Raw genomic sequence first — 16,945 nt, 5'->3', positions numbered from 1 at the left:
CCCCCGCCTCGCCCAGGCAATGACAGCGGCTCCGGCGTCTCCGCAGCAGATCAGGGACCGGCTGCTGCAGGCCATCGACCCCCAGAGCAACGTAAGTACCCGCCGCGCGAGCTGGGACGGAGGCCGCATGGGCCTGGGACCCTCCCCCTCTCCTGTCCCCCTCGCCCACCGGGCTTCGGGGGACCCGTCTGGCCCCCACCTCCCCTCGAGGGCCGCTGCCATCTCTGCCTCTCACTCCTCGGGCCCGGACTGGGGGCAGGTCGGGCAGCCCGGCAGCGCTTGGTACGTGAGGCCGAGGCTTCCGTGCGGCCTGGGCGGAGGAAGCAGACGAGGGGCTAAGGGTAGAGTTTATCTCCCCTTTCTGCTCCAGCTCTATGACCCTCACTGCTCTGGACGAAGCTGCCCTGCATCGCCCTCCCTCCGGGACCCGAGACCCCCGGGAAGCCCTCCCTGAGCGGGGGAGGGGAGGGAGAAGGGCTGTGAAGCAACTGGTGTCCGGGGTATGACTCGGGGAACCTGTGTCTCCCATGTCTTGGCCTTCTGGCTGATCAGAGAAGTCCTTCTCCCCCTTCCCGGCTGGCAGCACCTTCCTGGCTTCGGAGAGAACCCCCAGTGTGTTTTGCCCCTGGCCGGGTACCCAGGGTACGTGGAGAGTCTGTCTCCCTTCTGTGACTGGACACGCCTTCGCCAAAACCCTCTTGGGGTCGCTGCCAGCGACAGATGATTTCGGGGAGGGGTGGGATCCTTCCTGTTGCCTTTCTGGGCCTCAGTACCCATTGCGTCTCTGACCAAGCCAGAGCTCCATTTTTTGGGTAGTGAATTAAAGAGGACTTTTCTCTCCCGTTTACCCAAGAGCCCTGTGTCAGTAGGCTCTTTCCCTCACCTGGGGGTCTCAGCCTGGTGGCTATTGACCCAGACTGTCAGGGTTAACTCCAGGTGTCGCTTCCTCGGGTGCCCCTTTGCTGAGGCTCCTGTTTGCGGAGGGGCCGCCCCTTCCCCCTCCGTGTGTGTGTGTGACTGTGTATGTGTGTGTGTGTGTGTGTGTGTTGTTGCGGGGGTGGGGTGGGGGTGGGAAGACTGATCTATTCTCATATTTTCTCCAAGAGTTTCTTGGCAGTGGGGGGTCATACTTCCCGCGGCAGGAGCAGGGCGGTGGGAAGATGCAGTAGCATCCAGGTATGAAGTGAGGCCTTGCTTCCCAGGAAGTGGCCATTGAGATCACTTTTTAATATGCTGTGAATGGAAGAAAAAAATCATCTTTAGCTTGGCCAGGTAACTCAGGTTTCTCTCACCGTAGGGGTTTTTACTTGTATTTTTACATGAGCTTGGCTGATTACTCTTAGCAGTATGCTTAACTCTGATGATGTTTTTGGAATAATTCACGTTGACTTATACAATTTTTGGTAAGATTGAAGGGTTATGAGTTTTTTTCTAAGGCCCTGTGTTTGCTGTAATGTAAGTACTTCTCTTATTCCTGGTATTCAGGTCCCATTAACATTGACTTGATGGTAATTGTCTTTAACGAATGTTATATTATACATTTTTGTTATGACTTTGGGGGTGGAGTGGGCACAAGCTATATAAAACCTTCTCGAATGTCCTTTTTGCAGTAACTGGTGCCACTGCAATTTTAAGATTGAAATATTAGAGGATAAAACTAGTGACATGAAAAAAATAGCCTTGGTGACTTGTACATCTTTTGTACAGCCAGAAGGTAATTTTTTGAATTTCATGCACTCGCTTTCCTTCTGGAGAGTCTGAAAGGTTGCTGAGATATTAGCACTGATCCTTAATGCCACCTCAGAGAGCTTTGGGATCAGGCGGCACTTTGACAGGCGATCACAGTGTTGTAGATTAGGTCACTCCAGTGACCTCACAGTTTCCAGTATTGTGTAAGGCTCTAATCAAAAGGGTTCCTTGAGGCAGAAGAAAAGAGGATGGACGAATCTTAGTTTTGTATGTCTCAGCTCATGCAGAAATGTTATATAGGTCCCTGGTTATGTTACCTGGCATGGAATCTGCATTTCATATCGCTTATTTTCAGGGGCTTCAGTGATGATCTTGGGCAGAGTCCTACTAACATGGGGTGGATGGATTTGGGAAATTATCTTCTTGATTATGAGCAATGAGGAAGGTGCCTCCTTTGTGATTGATCCTCTGAGCGCTGTTATGGGCCGTTTTGACAGGACCGTTCGCTTTGAGCAAACACCATGCAGAAACAGCTGCGGTGGACAGGGTTACTGGCGGAGGTGGTGGTGAGAGCCGGGCATGTCAGTGCGTCTGCAGTTTCTCTTGGATCAATGTGGGCTCAGGTGAGAGCAGGTGGCTCCAGCACAGGTGCTGCCGGTGTGCCGCTCTCTCCTCTCTGCCCTGCCCAATGATGAATTCCACTACTGGATATTTAGTTGACACATATTTAAGATGCTCGTGGAAAAAAAAAACGGGGACAGTGTTGAAGAGCCAACACTAAAATTAAACCTCTTCTGAGAGAAGCGGCAGAGAATTGTGTCATGTAATGCTTACCTTTATGGGCATGCAATTATGGTTAACAAACTTAGCTATTGCTTGCAAAATCAGTGTCAGGAACTGACCTAATATCCAAAAGTATCTGGAAAGTTAGGGAAGTGACGAAGAAGTCGTGTTTACCAACCATCTCCTTGACAAAGGAATTCTTAGGAGGAAAGTTGTTTCTGTGCTCTTTTAGCCCCTGGAGTATGCATTTGAATTCCTATAGCAGCAGGCTCAGAGTTAATAATTTCTGCCAATTCAGTAATAAAGTAAATCCTCTACTCTCCTTTTCAAAAGGCTACTAACGGTTTTTCAGAGCAGTTGGAGCTTTTCTTTTCGTCGTGCACCCTTTCAGCCCAGGGTGTTGAAAATCTCTCCGAAGCGCAGTGTGTGCATGATTGTTCCAGCTTACTCTCGCTGCATTGTGGGTAAAGTGAAGGACTGTGTCTTACTCTCGCACAGCAGTCGTAGTGAGCAGTCTCCTCAGCAGGTGATTCGGTTCCCATCTGCCTGGGACACTCTTTGTTTTGTGGAGGTACGAGCTTTATCTTCCTGTGCGGCACGCAAGCTTCTTGGGATGTTTCATGTCTTGTCTTCTCCCTCTAGAGCAGAAGCATTAGGCACACTTTCTATCTGCTGCTTAAACTGATTGAACCCTAGCATCCATCTTGGACCTGTACCTGAGGAGCTACATGTGAGCCCCATTTTACTAGGAAGCCTTTGTAACTGCTTTATGCCCAAAAGTTCAGTCGTGGAATATTCTAATGCAGAACTTTGGAGAGGGAAGGAATCACAGGTGACTTGAGACGCTACTCAGTAGAACTGTGAGGAACATGGATGTTAAGTGATGATTAGCAAACTTAGCTTTTAGAAGAAAGGTCCGACGGATAGTAGATGGTGTACTGCATCCTCATGACAAGTAAAATAACAGCACAGGGCAGGACTTGCTAACTGCAGGTGAATGTCCTGTGCTTAGAGCAGGGAGAGGCCTGAGAAGGTCCTGCAGCAAAGAGGGACTTGAACTAGCCCTGGCCACTTGTGTCAGTGCCTCCAGCTGTCAGGCTCTGAGCGGAAAACGTCCTTGGGAGCTGCTTTCTTTCTTACAGCTCTTCAGGCGACAGAGACCAAGAGGGAGGTGACCAAGGCACTCTGCAGAGAGACCCAGCAAGAAAGATAATTTTCCCACCTAAGAATTGGAAGGTTGGATGTTGCTTACTTTGACTTGCCTGCAGATTTCTTGTCCACAGGGTGGGATTGGGAATGGGTGTATGCACCCCATAAACCTCCTTCCAGATCTAAGTTCAGATCCTGGAAGGGACAGCAGAGTCTAATGTCAGTTGTTCTAGAAGGGTTTGTTTTGTTTTTAATATATCTTTGCAAGGTACATTGTGTGAAGTTTCTCAACTAACAAAATTCTAAACCAAGGTATATGCTTTGTTAGTTTGTGTGGCACCATGTCAGAGAGTTCTGCTTCCTCCCAACAGCCTTGTGAGTGGGGGAGCCAGTCTCCCCTTTTGCAGGTGCAGAAGCCAGCAGCATCAGGTAGTAGGTGCTGCTCAGTGGTGTCTCCTGGGGCAAGCAGAGGACAAAATGCTTTTGTTTCTTACTGACTTAATGGGAGGTGGTGGAACCAAAGTTAGGGACTTACCCAGAGTCATTAAGTGACAGTCCTTAGAGTCCTTCCAACTCTGAACACCACCACGCTGTCTTGAAAGATGGAGAGATGGCTCTAGAAGAGGCACCTTTTTTGAGCTGGGGGCAGCGTTTTTGAGCTGGTAAGAAAACTTGTGGGGATCCTGTAACGTCCCCTACAAGTTTATGTGAGATTACAGCCTGGGGCTGGATCTACCTATGTTAGATCTAACAGCGTGATGATATGAGACAGCCTGTCCCGTGAACATCTTAAGGTCTCTGTCACGGACAGAAACCTGGGCCAGACCACGGTGTGGCAACTAGCAACTAATGTGGAACTTTTCATGAGTCTGTGTGACCAGTTTGCTTTCTACTTCAACATTACAGCACTTTTGGTATTAACTTAAAATGCCATTTATTCTGCAGAAAAGCAGAATAGTATAAATTGCAAAATGAAGGACTTTTGAAACCCAAACATGTAAATGCCCACTGCTCCATAATTGCCCAGATTCAGGGACTCGTCTGTCTTTACTCTGTCTGTTGTGGCCAGGACACAGCAGAGGAGCAGTGTGGTGTTCTCTGACTTCGGGAAACAGGTAGCAAGTGTCACCTGTGACACAGGTGTATGTCCTTGTCTTTGACTCTTTCTGTCCCTCAGGAGAAAGTGGACTTTACAGCCTGTCCTCACTGAGGTTTCTGTGTGGTCCTCAGACTGTGTTGTCCTGGTTGGAGGTCCCCGAGCCCTGGAGGACTGTCCAAGACCAGCGTGTGGCAAGGGCTTTGTCCTGGATACAGATGTAAGAAGGCACCATGGTCACATTAGCCCCTGGGCAACTGTGTAAGATAGGACATGTACCTTAAGGGCACCAAGCGCTTTTAGGTGAAGGGGGACACTTGGGCTTGCCTTTTCTTGATTTTGGGGTCTGCAAACATTCTTCTCAGACTGAGCTCCGGTTTAACCAGACTGACTCCAGGTGACTCCAGTCCAGTGGGAGGGGTCCCCTGGCCACTCCCCCACTATCATCTCCTTCTGGAAACTGGGTGCTTTGTCACTGCACGTTGTGCTTTTCCTTTGTATTTCTAGTGGTAGGCTGTCCCACGTCTGCCTGGTCCCTTTGGGGACCAGGAGCTGGTTGTCAGAATGGGTGGCCGAGTTTGTGGCCCAGTGAGTACAGGAGAGGCAGCGCATTTCATTCCAGTGTGGTCTTGCTAGCACCCATGCTGGGAGAACCTTCCAAAACAGCTGCTTTTCACTCTCAGAGCAGGGTGTGGATTTGCCATAGGGATTCCCTGAACCGGGAAGCATTTCCTGAGTGAGAAAGACACACCGATAATTCTGCATGCTCTATTTAAAGGTCCTCTCTGAATGGATTCCATGCCTTGGGAGTCACTGCAGTTACATTTCAGTCACTAACTGATTAGCAAGTGCTCGTGTGCTGAGTGTAGAGGATACAGACCTGAAGATGCCCAGCTACTGTGCCAAAGGGGCCTGGCGCCTCACAGGGAGGAGGGCAGATAGAGCATAGTCGTGAATGAGCTGGGTGGGGGGTGCCATGGCATGTGGGCTCGGCAGTCGGTTAGCCTGATGGTGCTGCAGGTCTCAAGTCCAAATGGAACAGTTCTCCGTGTGCCTTATTTGAAAACAGTTGAGAATTCTTAAGAATATGAGATGGCTTTCTTAAGTATATTCTGTCATCCAGTTTTTCAGAATAAGTTCTGTAGTCAGGCAGGCAGGCTTTTCTTGCATTGTCTCTGGCATGAGTGGAACAGAGCTGGAAGGAATAGTCGGCAAATTATTGCACAGTTTTCCCTCTCTGTCGTGGGATGGGGCACAGGCAGATATCAAGCTGTGCCTGTGGGTATGGTTGGGGTGTCTGGGCTTGAAAAAATGAAAAGGGTCTTGGGGTAGCCTGTACGTGGCACTGATTTTCAGCATTTGGGGTGTTGTACCCTCTGGATTAGATTTGCTCTGTGTGGCTTTTGGAGGCAAGCCTAGGGGTAGGGAAGGTGAGAGTTCTGTGATGTGCTTAGGGGAGCGTGGATTATTGTCAGAGCTTAACACAGTCTGGGGGCACTGTGAGGTGGCTATGTGGACACGCGCAGGCCCTTGGATTCTGTGACCAGCCAAGTACCGGCAGGTTTCGATTCTCTATGGAGCCTATTCAAAAGGAGATGGGTCATGTCAGGTGAAGTACCAGCTGCCCTCTGGGAACTCATATCCCAAGGATTGCCAGGCAGTTGGGATTAAAGGCCTTTGGATGTTACTGGGACTGCAGCAAAGTTTCCTGGGTTCATCCACTGCAGGAAAATGGATCTTGGAAATCCTCAGGGGACTCATCAGGTTTCCCCTGCATACAGAGTTAGGCTCAGTCTCCTGTGTGCCAGCAGCAGTCTCTGTTGGGCAGCAGAGGCTGCAAGATGAACAGCCTCTGTTTACTGAGCACTTACACAGTGCCAGACGCTACTGTGTGGAGCGTCTCATTGCTTCTTTGAATTACTTCTAGGGTAGGTGCTTCATCTTCATTTTAGGGACTAGGAGAGATTCACCGATTTGTCTGGTATTGCAGACAAGGGAACCAGAAGCCTTGGGTCTGAATCCATCCCTAGGTGGTTCTGATGTCAGAGGGCTTAACTACGACAGTCTTCCGCTTCCCACATCAGTGGTGCCCAGCATGGAAGCTGAACTGCATTGCATCTTCTAAGGTGTACCCTTGCAAACATGAAGTGTTTTCAAATGTTACATTTTTAATTCCATTCCTTCCCAGTTCCTACAACTTTTCCCCCTTTAAATTCCTCTAGCCTAGTGGCTCCAAACCTTTTTGAGTATGAGGGCTCATTTTTATCATCAGAAACCTTCTGGAACCTTCACATAACAACAGGTGTGCTTTGAGTAACTGTTTTAAAGAAAATTCGAGGACAGAACCTACTCCTAATCCAGTTGTGCTTCGAAATGAAGTTCTGTCTTGTCGTCAAAACAGCATCAGTGTAACTCTGAGAGCAGTCCTTACCTGTATGTGTGTGACACCTGGAATTTGACCTTTGTGCTGCCTCCAGTTGGGAGCCTCCTGTCATCCCTGCTGCCTCCCTTTTCTGAAACCTTGCCTGGTTTAATCCAAGACCGTGTCTCTCAGGAACCATTCATCGTTTTAACACTGTATATTCCTGCTGATAACAGGTCTTGTTGGTTACATTTTCCATGTGATTGTGAAGTGCCCAAGTAGGAGAGCAGGAGTTGCTCCCTTAGTATCTCGAACTGCCACAGCATGTGGGTGCCCAAATGCTTGGTGCTCTTACTGTGAACAGGGCCAGTTTTGGGAATGGCTGGCTGTGTTACTGAGCAGGTCCTAGGTGCCAGCAGTTTTCAGCACTTCCACATTTAATCTTCATAGCAGGTGTAGATCAAACAGGAGGCAGCTGCTGGTGAGGAAACTGAGGCTCAGCGGACACAGCTGGAAGAAGGCTAGGTGGGATGAGGCTGGGCTTGGAACACACCCACCTGCTGGCTGCCTTCCATGTCATCTGTGAGAGGCCAGTGGGCACGTGCCTCGCAGGCACTCCCCTTTCTTGCCTGGGTCCAGCTCTTTATGCTGGATTCATCTGTGCGCTGCGTTTATGCCAGGCTGGGAGGACAGTGGTCCCTGAAATGCTGTGTGCTTTCTCTGGAACTGGCTGAGGAAGGGGTGTGAGGTGTGTTTTCCTCTTTCTTTCTCATCTGGTATTTTTCACCCTAATAGAGAAGGTGGCGCTTGAGCTTAGATTTCTGCCTGTCTGTGTTCCCTAGACACTGTTCAAATGTCACTTCGTCTGTGAAGGCTGGGTCCCCAGCGATCCTTTGGCCTTTTTTGGTCATGTGACAAAACATAACGGCATTCCTGGACACACATCCCCCAAGATTTTTTTTTGTTATGGCCAGAAAGTGGGGTGCACTTTGTCCAGACCACTCCCTGTGGTGGGTCAGCCTCGTGGCTGCTGTGGAGACTCGGGTACTGGTGTGCTGGGTGTACAGCATGGTTTTGTAGGGTGTTGGCTGTGGCTGGCCTTGACTCTGGTGGGGGTTCTGTGGTGCAGGTGTCAGCAGTGGTGAGTTACTGGGAGGACTCAGGTGCGTGTGACCCGTGGCCCACACCGAGAGCCCAATGGGCTGGCAGCACTCCCAGGCCCTGGCGGCCCCACTGCCTGCTTGTGCCTTCAGCACGGCAGTGCACTCTTCTGTTTCCCACCCACACTCCTGGTCACATTGGCTCTCTGGGCAGCCACCTGCACACACTGGGTTTAGGTTCTTCTTATCCCCTTGATGACTTGTTTTGATGTCCCCCCTTCTAGTCATCAGGTTCCTGGCCCAGCTTGAGACAGGCGCAGAGAGGTGGCCACATCCTCTTTCCCACCAGGGTGATGTGGTAGTTACCATGGTAGCTAACGGCCCTCCTGTTCTGCAGGCCAGCCCTCTAGAACCCTTTATAGATGCTGCCAACTCCATTCACCTCCCGGGTGCAGGTGCCTAGGCAAGCAGTCCTCAAGCTGGCTTTTCAGTGCTGTCAGTGGGAGACCCATGATATACTCATGTGAAGGGATATAAAATAAGAACAGCTTTATCCTTTTGTGTGGTCATTGGTTCACATTGTTTCCTTCCGTGTTCACTTAACTGGTTGCCTGCACAGCACCTGTCTTTACTTCCTATACTAATTCTGTGGCCTGTCCAGCCCTAGAGGGAGGTTAGTGCTGTACTGGTGGCAGGAGCTTAGACACAAAGGGGCTGAGGGTCACGCAGGCCCAAAGGCAAGTCTGCGGTCAGGTGAGGACCTGGTTTTTCTCTCTCCCTCTTTTGCAGTGTTGCCTTCACACAGTAGGGTGTCTTCCTCTCCGTCCCAGCAGTTTCAGGATTTTCCCTCACCGAACTCCCGACTCTGCCGGAATCCCCACCAAACATTTCCTAATGCCTTTTCTGAGCTTTGATTGAATCAGCAGTTTGATTGAATTAGTTGATTGGTTTACCCTTGAATCTGGTGTGAGTTCCACCCAAACAGTCCCACAATAGAGGGGATGTTCCCAGGAGACATCAAGGTCCTGTTAACGAGAGAAGAGTAGTGGATCCAGTGTCCATGGATGTGCATTGATGTCATCACCTCTCCTGAGGTGACCGTCACATAGTTGGGCCTTGGCTCCAGAAGGCAAAAATGGGAGTAACTGAAGTGTAAGGTTCAGAGTAGCAACAGGGTAGTTTGGCTGGTGTGAGGTCACTGCGTGGAGTTTTTAAGTACCTTCTCGTTCTGGTTGAACCGCAGACTGCATTTGCCTGTAGTCACCCTTGGGGACCTCGTTGTCACACTGTCCTAGTGCAGGTGCTGGCCAGCTGCAGCTTCAGATCCCGTCCTGGGCTGGAGAGAGTCTTGCATGGTGCTGTTTTTTTCCTCCCTGTCTTGACAGTCTCTCCTGGTGCTTCAGTCACTGCCTGGAATGGAGCTCATGCTGGGGGAGGTGGTGCGGTCCAGGTGGCCTGAACCTCCCCAGGCCTCCTGTGGTCATGAGGAAACTGTGCTGTGACCCAGGCAAGAGCTGTGGCCTCTCCTGTAGCTTCTCTGAACTTGTGGACCCTGGGCAGAGGCTGGGAGATCTGCTGGGTCTGATTGTCCTGCCTGTTTCCTCTCATCTGTTCTTCCCCCGGTTAACTGGAAACTCGTACCTGTGTTTCCTGGCCTGGCTTCTTCCGCTTTGGTTAACGGAGAGGGGTGGACTCAAGTGATCGTTCTTTTGCAGCCTCCATTTCCCCAACCCCACCCCCCACATTGTGTTTCGGGGGGGGCTGTCAGTAAGCCCCTGAAGTTGGTGTCTGCTCCCCTTTTTGCCTGGCAGTGATGAAAGTGGGCTACATGTTAAGTAAGTCTCAGGCTCGTCTGTGAGGGAAAGGTTTGTGTTCCCCCCCCCCCAGACGGAGTCTCGCTCTGTCCCCCAGGCTAGAGTATGCAATGGCGCGATCTCAGCTCACTGCAAGCTCCGCCTCCCAGGTTCACACCATTCTCCTGCCTCAGCCTCCTGAGTAGCTGGGACTACAGGTGCCGGCCACCAAGCCTGGCTAATTTTTTTGTATTTTTAGTAGAGACGGGGTTTCACCGTGTTAGCCAGGTTGGTCTCGATCTCCTGACCTCGTGATCCGCCCGCCTTGGCCTCCCAAAGTGCTGGGATTACAGGCGTAAGCCACCGTGCCTGGCCTTGTGAGGGAAAGGTTTGTGAATGGGTATTTCACCTTCACTTCTGCCTTAGGGGAGTTTCTCAAGCATTTCATTTCTCACCTTGATGGTTGGTGGGCAAGCAAGCGCCTGAACTTGTGGGCCCCTGAGTGGAGAGCCTGTCTTCTCCCAGGAGAGCTTCAGCACTGCCCTCCTGTGAGCTCCTTCTGCATTTGCGGCCCAGCTTTTTCCCTCTAAACACTGAGCTGAGCTTAAATAAGTGCTGTTTGGGATTGAAATTGGAGTGGAGAGAAAGGAGAGGGAATCTTTTCTATTTCTGGTCCTCGGCACTATATCTGCGTGTGTATATGTGTCTGTCTCTGTGTGTGTGTTTGTGTGTCCGCAAGTCTTGTGGATGGGCTGCTTCATGTGTTGGCAAAGGCAGCAGCTCCTGAGTTTGACCTGTCATAGAGAGGAGTTACTTTCTAGTTTCCAGTTCTGGAAACTTCAGGAGACACACTCTGGCTTGGCTTGGGGTGGCATGGGAGGGCCTTTTAAGAAAGTGTCAGTGCCCACAGGAAGTCAGGGAGGTTTTTCCAGAAGGAGCAGGGTCTTTTATGCAGACGGAAACAGCATGTGCTCCCAGGCTGCTACAGCCCTATGTACCTGAAGGAAAATGGTGAAAACCCTGGCCTGGAGTAGGGAGGGGGCATGTTAGGTGTTTTGGTGTAGTTGGCAGGTGGTATTTGTGCTGGATAGTATGCGGAAGACTTGTGCATTGCCTCTCTGGACATGCTGTCTGCCCAATGAGGAGTTAGGGGTGTGACCAAGTGGGCACCTTCTCATCACCCTGGTGATGATTCTTCTGTGTTGAGAGCACTGCGGACATGGTTTCCTATCTGGTTGGGTGGTGGGCTCCCTCAGGTTGGGAAATAGGAAGTGGCATCATCTGTTTAGGAAGATGAGCTGTCCTTGGGCACAAGGATGCCTGTTGTGTTTGTCACGCCAGATTGTCTTCTCCTTAGGATGCTGTTCTCTGTGCTCACCATGGGCACTTGGAATGAATGACAAGGCCTAACAGTGGGGGATGTGTGCCTCACTGGTTCCCTTGCCCCTTGCTGCGTTGGTCTCTTTTTTTCTCTCCACAGCCCCTTCCAGTGGTTCCTGCTCCCCCCAGGTGTTTTGGCTTTGTGTAGCTCTGCTCACGGTCTTTGGCCCTTAAGACTTTCCCCAGGTTGTCTCAGAGCCACGGCTTCCTTGGCACCTGGACACTTGCTCTCCAGCGCTGTCTCCTGTGCCTGGATGTCTAGACAGCCCACTCCAAAGTGGATACACCTTCTTCACCTCTGCTCTTGTCATGCTGTGCTGTGTCTGTTGGTGGCGCCATGATCTGCTGCTCTGTAGACCACCTTAGGGCCATCCTGGAGTCCTCCTTCCTGCAAGCTGGACCTTTAGAGGATCTAGTGCAGCAGTATCCCAGTCAGTCTCCTGCCTTTGTATGTCTGAAAACAGATTGGGATGATTGACTTCTCTGGTGGTGTGTTGCTGACTGGATAGAGTCTCAGCTCTTTAGGTGGCATATAGTGGAGAAGACAGTCTTTCTCCTGGGTGGAGGACTTAAGCAGAATGGAGTTGGAACCATTGACCCTGCCATTCACCTTGCAGCCTTCAACAAGGTTAGATTTGCAGCCTTTGTTTTTCCAGAAAGATGTAAAAAATGCTGCGTAGGAAGGCTTTTAAGAATGGGACATGGCCCTGTGCATGAAGCATCCTGGGTGCTCACATGCATGCTACCTAATAATACACAGGTTTGGTGGTAGAGAGCCCATCTAGCTCCCATTGCCTTCCTCCTGGTCTCTGCATCCTCGTTTTCCTGAGAGCTGCCCATTCCTCTCTCCAGTCCATGCACATTGGATGGTTACTAATGTAGGTACGACTGGCCAGTCATGGGGCTGCATCTTCCTGGGCAATGATTGGTTCAGAGACAGACCTGTGACCCAATCAGAGCCTGTGAAAGTTGTAACACTTTGCTGGAGTAGTTTGGGGAGACTTAAATGGGAGAGGATGTGAGCTGTTTTCTGCTGGGGTTTGCTGCCTGGAGGCAGCCTGTCCAGGAGTAAGACCTGATCAGAGGAGTAGAGAGGACTAAGACCTTGTGGCTTGGCTGATCTGAAGTGAAGCCTGTCCTAACCTTTTTTTTTTTTTTTTTTCCCAGGAGTTGGAGTCTTGCTTGCTCTGTCTCCCAGGCTGGAGTGCAATGGCACAGTCTCAGCTCACTGCATCCTCTGCCTCCTGGGTTCAAGCAGTTCTCCTGCTCCAGCCTCCCGAGTAGCTGGGATTACAGGCACCTGCCACCACGCCCAGCTAATTTTGTATTTTTAGTAGAAACGGGGTTTTGCCATGTTGGCCAGGCTGGTCTCGAACTCCTAACCTCAGGTAATCCACCCACCTTGGCCTCCCAAAGTGCTGGGATGGATGACAGGCGTGAGCCACCAAGCCCGGCCGCCCCAAACTTTTAAGCTAAGTGAGCCTATGGTTTTCTTTCTTGATTAAACCCATTTGAGCTGACTTTTCCCTCACTTGCAACTGAGAGAGTCAGGAAAGAATCATCTGAGCACATTATGCTCCAGGCTCTGGGTCAGGTAGCCCTTTTTCCTCTCCTGCTCCAGCCAGGCTCAGCTGCTCATCAGTCAGCTCCTGACCTTTTTGTGCACCCCACCTGATCACCTGCCCTCTCTCCCTCCTTGCATCTCTGGGCTTAGGGTCCAGAGCCTCCATAAGCAGCCCTGTCTTCTGACTGTTCCAGGCATCCTGGTCTGATCTTTCCCACAGCGCCTCCTGTAACCGGTCTGACGTGCCTGTCATTTCCCCCACCCCCATTCCCCTTGAAGGCAAAGACTGGTTGGTTGTTTTCTTGCTGGTATTTAGTGAGCCATTCATTCTGTTAGGGCCAGTAACCAGTTTACAAATGGATGTGGGTCCATTTCTGACTTCAGGTTACAGAAGTAGCATTGCCTAACCTGGGAGGACCCAGTTGGGTTTGGGGTAAGAATTCAGAGTTAGTGGGGCCTGAGCATGGTAGTCATTTAGCTCATGAGTATTGGGGTTGAGGTGACTGAGCCTGGACTTGGCCAGACCCCTGGAGGAAGCCCCCTCCTGTGATGGTTACTTGGCTCTCTCCAACCTTCAGCCCTTTGGATTCCTCCCATGGTTCGAGGGGTCTGTTGGACCTCAAGCCCACATAAGCCTGCATGTGCCTCCTCCCTCCCTTGGGCCAGGCCTGGGCAGACACTTCCCACCCACTCCCCAACCTTTTTATTTTATTTTGAAGTGGGGTCTCACTCTGTCACCAAGGCTAGAGTGTAGTGGCACAATCAGCTCACTGCAACCTCCACGTCACCGGCTCAAGTGATCCTCCTACCTTAATCTTCTGAGTAGCTGAGACTACAGGCACATGCTACCACACCCAGCTGCTTTTTTGTAATTTTTGTAGAGATGGGGTTTCACCATGTTGCCCAGGCTGGTCTCAAATTCCTGAGCTCAAGCGGTCTGCCTGCTTCGGCCTCCCAGAGTGCTGGAATTACAGGCGTGAGACCCTGCGCCAGGCCAGACACTACCCTTAGCACAGCTTCTGGACCTTAGCTGGAAGGCTTCGGGTCCTTCTCAGCTGTTTCTACTTTGGTGACCTTGGAGCAGATCACTTAATGTCTCCAAGCCTCAGTCTTTTTACCTGTGACATGGAGCTGGCATTGCCATCACCTGTTGATACCGTCCTCTGGGGTTTGAGGTGTGTTGAGAGCCTGGCACAATGCCTAGCCTCCATTTAGTCACCCTGATCATGAAGATGCTGGTACTGTCTTCCTGTGACAGATGAGTTTGGGATGTTGTCTTCCCGAGGCCATGCGGTTGCAAGGGGGAAGTGAGGATTTTAATTCCATCAATGATTCTGTCACCAAGCCCAGGGCATGGATCTCATTGAATCTGGTTACCAGTCCCACTTCACAAACCAAGGGCTTGACATCCTTTGGTGTAAATCTTCATAAGGGACTATAGGGACTTTATCCTGAGGTCATAACAGAAATGGTTGCAAGGACAACAGCATCAGCTCTTACTGTGTGCTCACTCTGTGCTAAGAATCATCCCATTTTATAGATGGGCTAATTCAGGAAACTGAAGCATAGCGAGTTTAGGTTGCTGGCACTGCACAGCTGTGAGCCCGACACCTTCTGCCCTCAGAGCCTTTGCTTTCATCCGGAGATAACACCGCTGCCCATTGTAGAGGGGAGGGGAATGCACATGAAGCCAGTGCCACCTGGACAGTGCCCATCAAGTGCCTTGGGTTGCCTGCACCTTGGGTAGAGACCTGGGGACTCTGCTGTCTTTTTCCACGCCGGAAGTTGGGGAGTTTGTGCCTGAGCTGTCGTGGAGTACAGAGGATCCCCTGTCCCTTCCCCAGTCAGATACAGCCTCCGATGTCTCTAGAGCCTTTGAGCCATGTCAGCTCCAGTTCATGAGGTCTTTTCTTGTGGAGAAGGGAGCCTTTTCATTTCTTATGGGTAGGTTGATGAATAGGTTTAACAATCAACTAGAAATCCTCTAAGCCTCCTCTCCCCTCCTCCCAAAGAAAGAAGGAAAGAAAGAAAAGTATTTAATATATGAGTTTGGGAATTAGACCTGGATTCAAATCTCTACAGCTCTGTCTCCAAGTTGTATGTCCTTGGACAAATCACATCAATTATTTATCAGTGCTATTAATACTCTCTATAAAGTGGAGACGTCCCTGTCCTGCTAAAGGTAAACAGTGCCTGAAAGGAAATTTAGTACCTAGTAGGTACTAAACATGTTTAAGCCCCTTCTTGACTTTTCAGGAGCTAGGGGGTATTATTCCCCTAGATGAGTTTGTAGATACTGGACTTCGATTTTCACAAATGCTGTTCTTTTTTAGTGTCAGCAACGAGCAGTTATAAGACAACATTGCATAATTTACACATTTCTAAATGCTCCCTCAGGGGAAAACAGGAAGAAATTGGTTATAGAACAAAATCCCAGACATCAGAGTCCAGAGCCTCTTCCTTAGAAGAGGTGCTTAGGCTGAAATTCACAATCAGGTTTAAAAGCTGCCTATACTTTGGGAGGCCCGAGACAGGTGGATCACAAGGTCAGGAGATCGAGACCATCCTGGCTAACATGGTGAAACCCCATCTCTACTAAAAATACAAAAATTAGCCGGGCATGGTGGCAGGTGCCTGTAGTCCCAGCTACTCGGGAGGCTGAGGCAGGAGAATGGTGTGAACCCAGGAGGCGGAGCTTGCAGTGAGTGGAGATCGCACCACTGCACTCCAGCCTGGGCGACAGAGCGAGACTCCGTCTCAAAAAGAAAAAGCTGCCTATACTTTCCCAAATCTCTCTGTGCTGCAGTTGCAGGTGGGCTGATCAAAATACAACTTTGTGCACATGAAACTGCCTTTCAGAAGCCATAGCCAATATCCTTCCTGTGTAGAGACATACTTTAGAATCAACAATTGTGGCTAGGCATGGTGGCTCCAGCCTGTATTCCCAGCACTCTGGGAGACCAAGGTGGAGGATCGCTTGAGGTGAGGAGTTTGAGACCAGCCTTGCCAACGTAGTGAGACCTTGTCTGTACTAGAAATCACAAACATTAGCTGGGGGTGGTGGTATGTGCCTGTAGTCCCAGCTACTCAGGAGGCTGAGATGGGAGGATTGCTTGAGCTGTGTAGGCTGAGGCTGCGGTGAGCCAAGATCACGCTACTGTACTCCAGCTTGGGCGACAGAGCGAGACCCTGTCTCGAGAAAAAAAAACAAACAAAAAGTAATCATAAATCGTAAGATCTCCAGGATTTTACTGGATGGAAAAATGTTGACGTAATTGATACCTGGAACATATACCTTGCACAAAAACATGTGGGCAGAATGGCCTTGGCAGGTAATCAAGACTGGACGTTAAGCCAGCCTGTTGCTGTTTTATCTCTCCTGGCCTATCTCCTACCCCACCCCCAACAGCCTGCATCACCCTGCTGGCAGGAGCTCAGAGCCACTGTCCCCCTCCTGGAAACTATTTATGTAGCAAGAGGCATAGACATGCTCATGTCCTGTGACCCAGTAATTTTACTCTTGGAAGTTTATTTACAGGCGGAGCTTGGTGGCTCATGCCTGTAATCCCAACACTTTGGGAGGCCAAGGTGGGAGGATCACTTGAGGCAAGGAGTTCAAGACCAAACTGACCAACATAGCAAGACCTTGTCTCCATTTAATTCTTTTTTTTTTTTTTTTAATGAGTTTATTTTTAAACAGCATGGGAGAAGCTTCAGAATCATGGTGCATGCACAGAGTCAAATAGCCTATAGCTGAAAGCATGATTCTGGAGGCTCTATAGAAAAATGGGCAGGCCTTGCCATGAGAGGGAAAGGAGTGGTTTTGTCACTCAGGCATCTGGATAGGCTGGATGCCTGAAGAACTAGAATCTGGGGTAAAATGGAAGCACTTGTGTTGGTTGGGGCAGGGGAAATGGGTTAGTTTGTTTTCCCCTGTGCTCCATTGTCTTCAATTAAACTTTAAAAAAAATGAAAATAAAAGTAGACTGCTCTAGCCTGAAGAGCACTTGAGCACTATTGAGAGCAATC

At 50.2% G+C, this 16,945-nt stretch overlaps 1 protein-coding gene across 1 annotated transcript in view; it reads left to right on the top strand.

Annotated features, from left to right (window-relative positions):
* Positions 1 to 6: 6 nt before the first annotated feature.
* MED26 (mediator complex subunit 26) overlaps positions 7 to 16,945 on the top strand; it is a 54,532-nt gene continuing 37,593 nt past the window's right edge. Inside the window, exon 1 of the mRNA XM_011925727.1 lies at positions 7 to 91. Within this exon, the coding sequence (XP_011781117.1) occupies positions 20 to 91 (72 nt within the window). The 5' untranslated portion in view covers positions 7 to 19. The remainder of the gene's footprint in view (positions 92 to 16,945) is intronic.

Source organism: Colobus angolensis, unplaced genomic scaffold, assembly GCF_000951035.1.
Source record: "Colobus angolensis palliatus isolate OR3802 unplaced genomic scaffold, Cang.pa_1.0 Scaffold66, whole genome shotgun sequence".
Taxonomy (NCBI): domain Eukaryota; kingdom Metazoa; phylum Chordata; class Mammalia; order Primates; family Cercopithecidae; genus Colobus; species Colobus angolensis.
The sequence above is the reverse complement of the archived record's forward strand: the minus strand, read 5'-3'. Positions and strand labels throughout refer to the sequence as shown.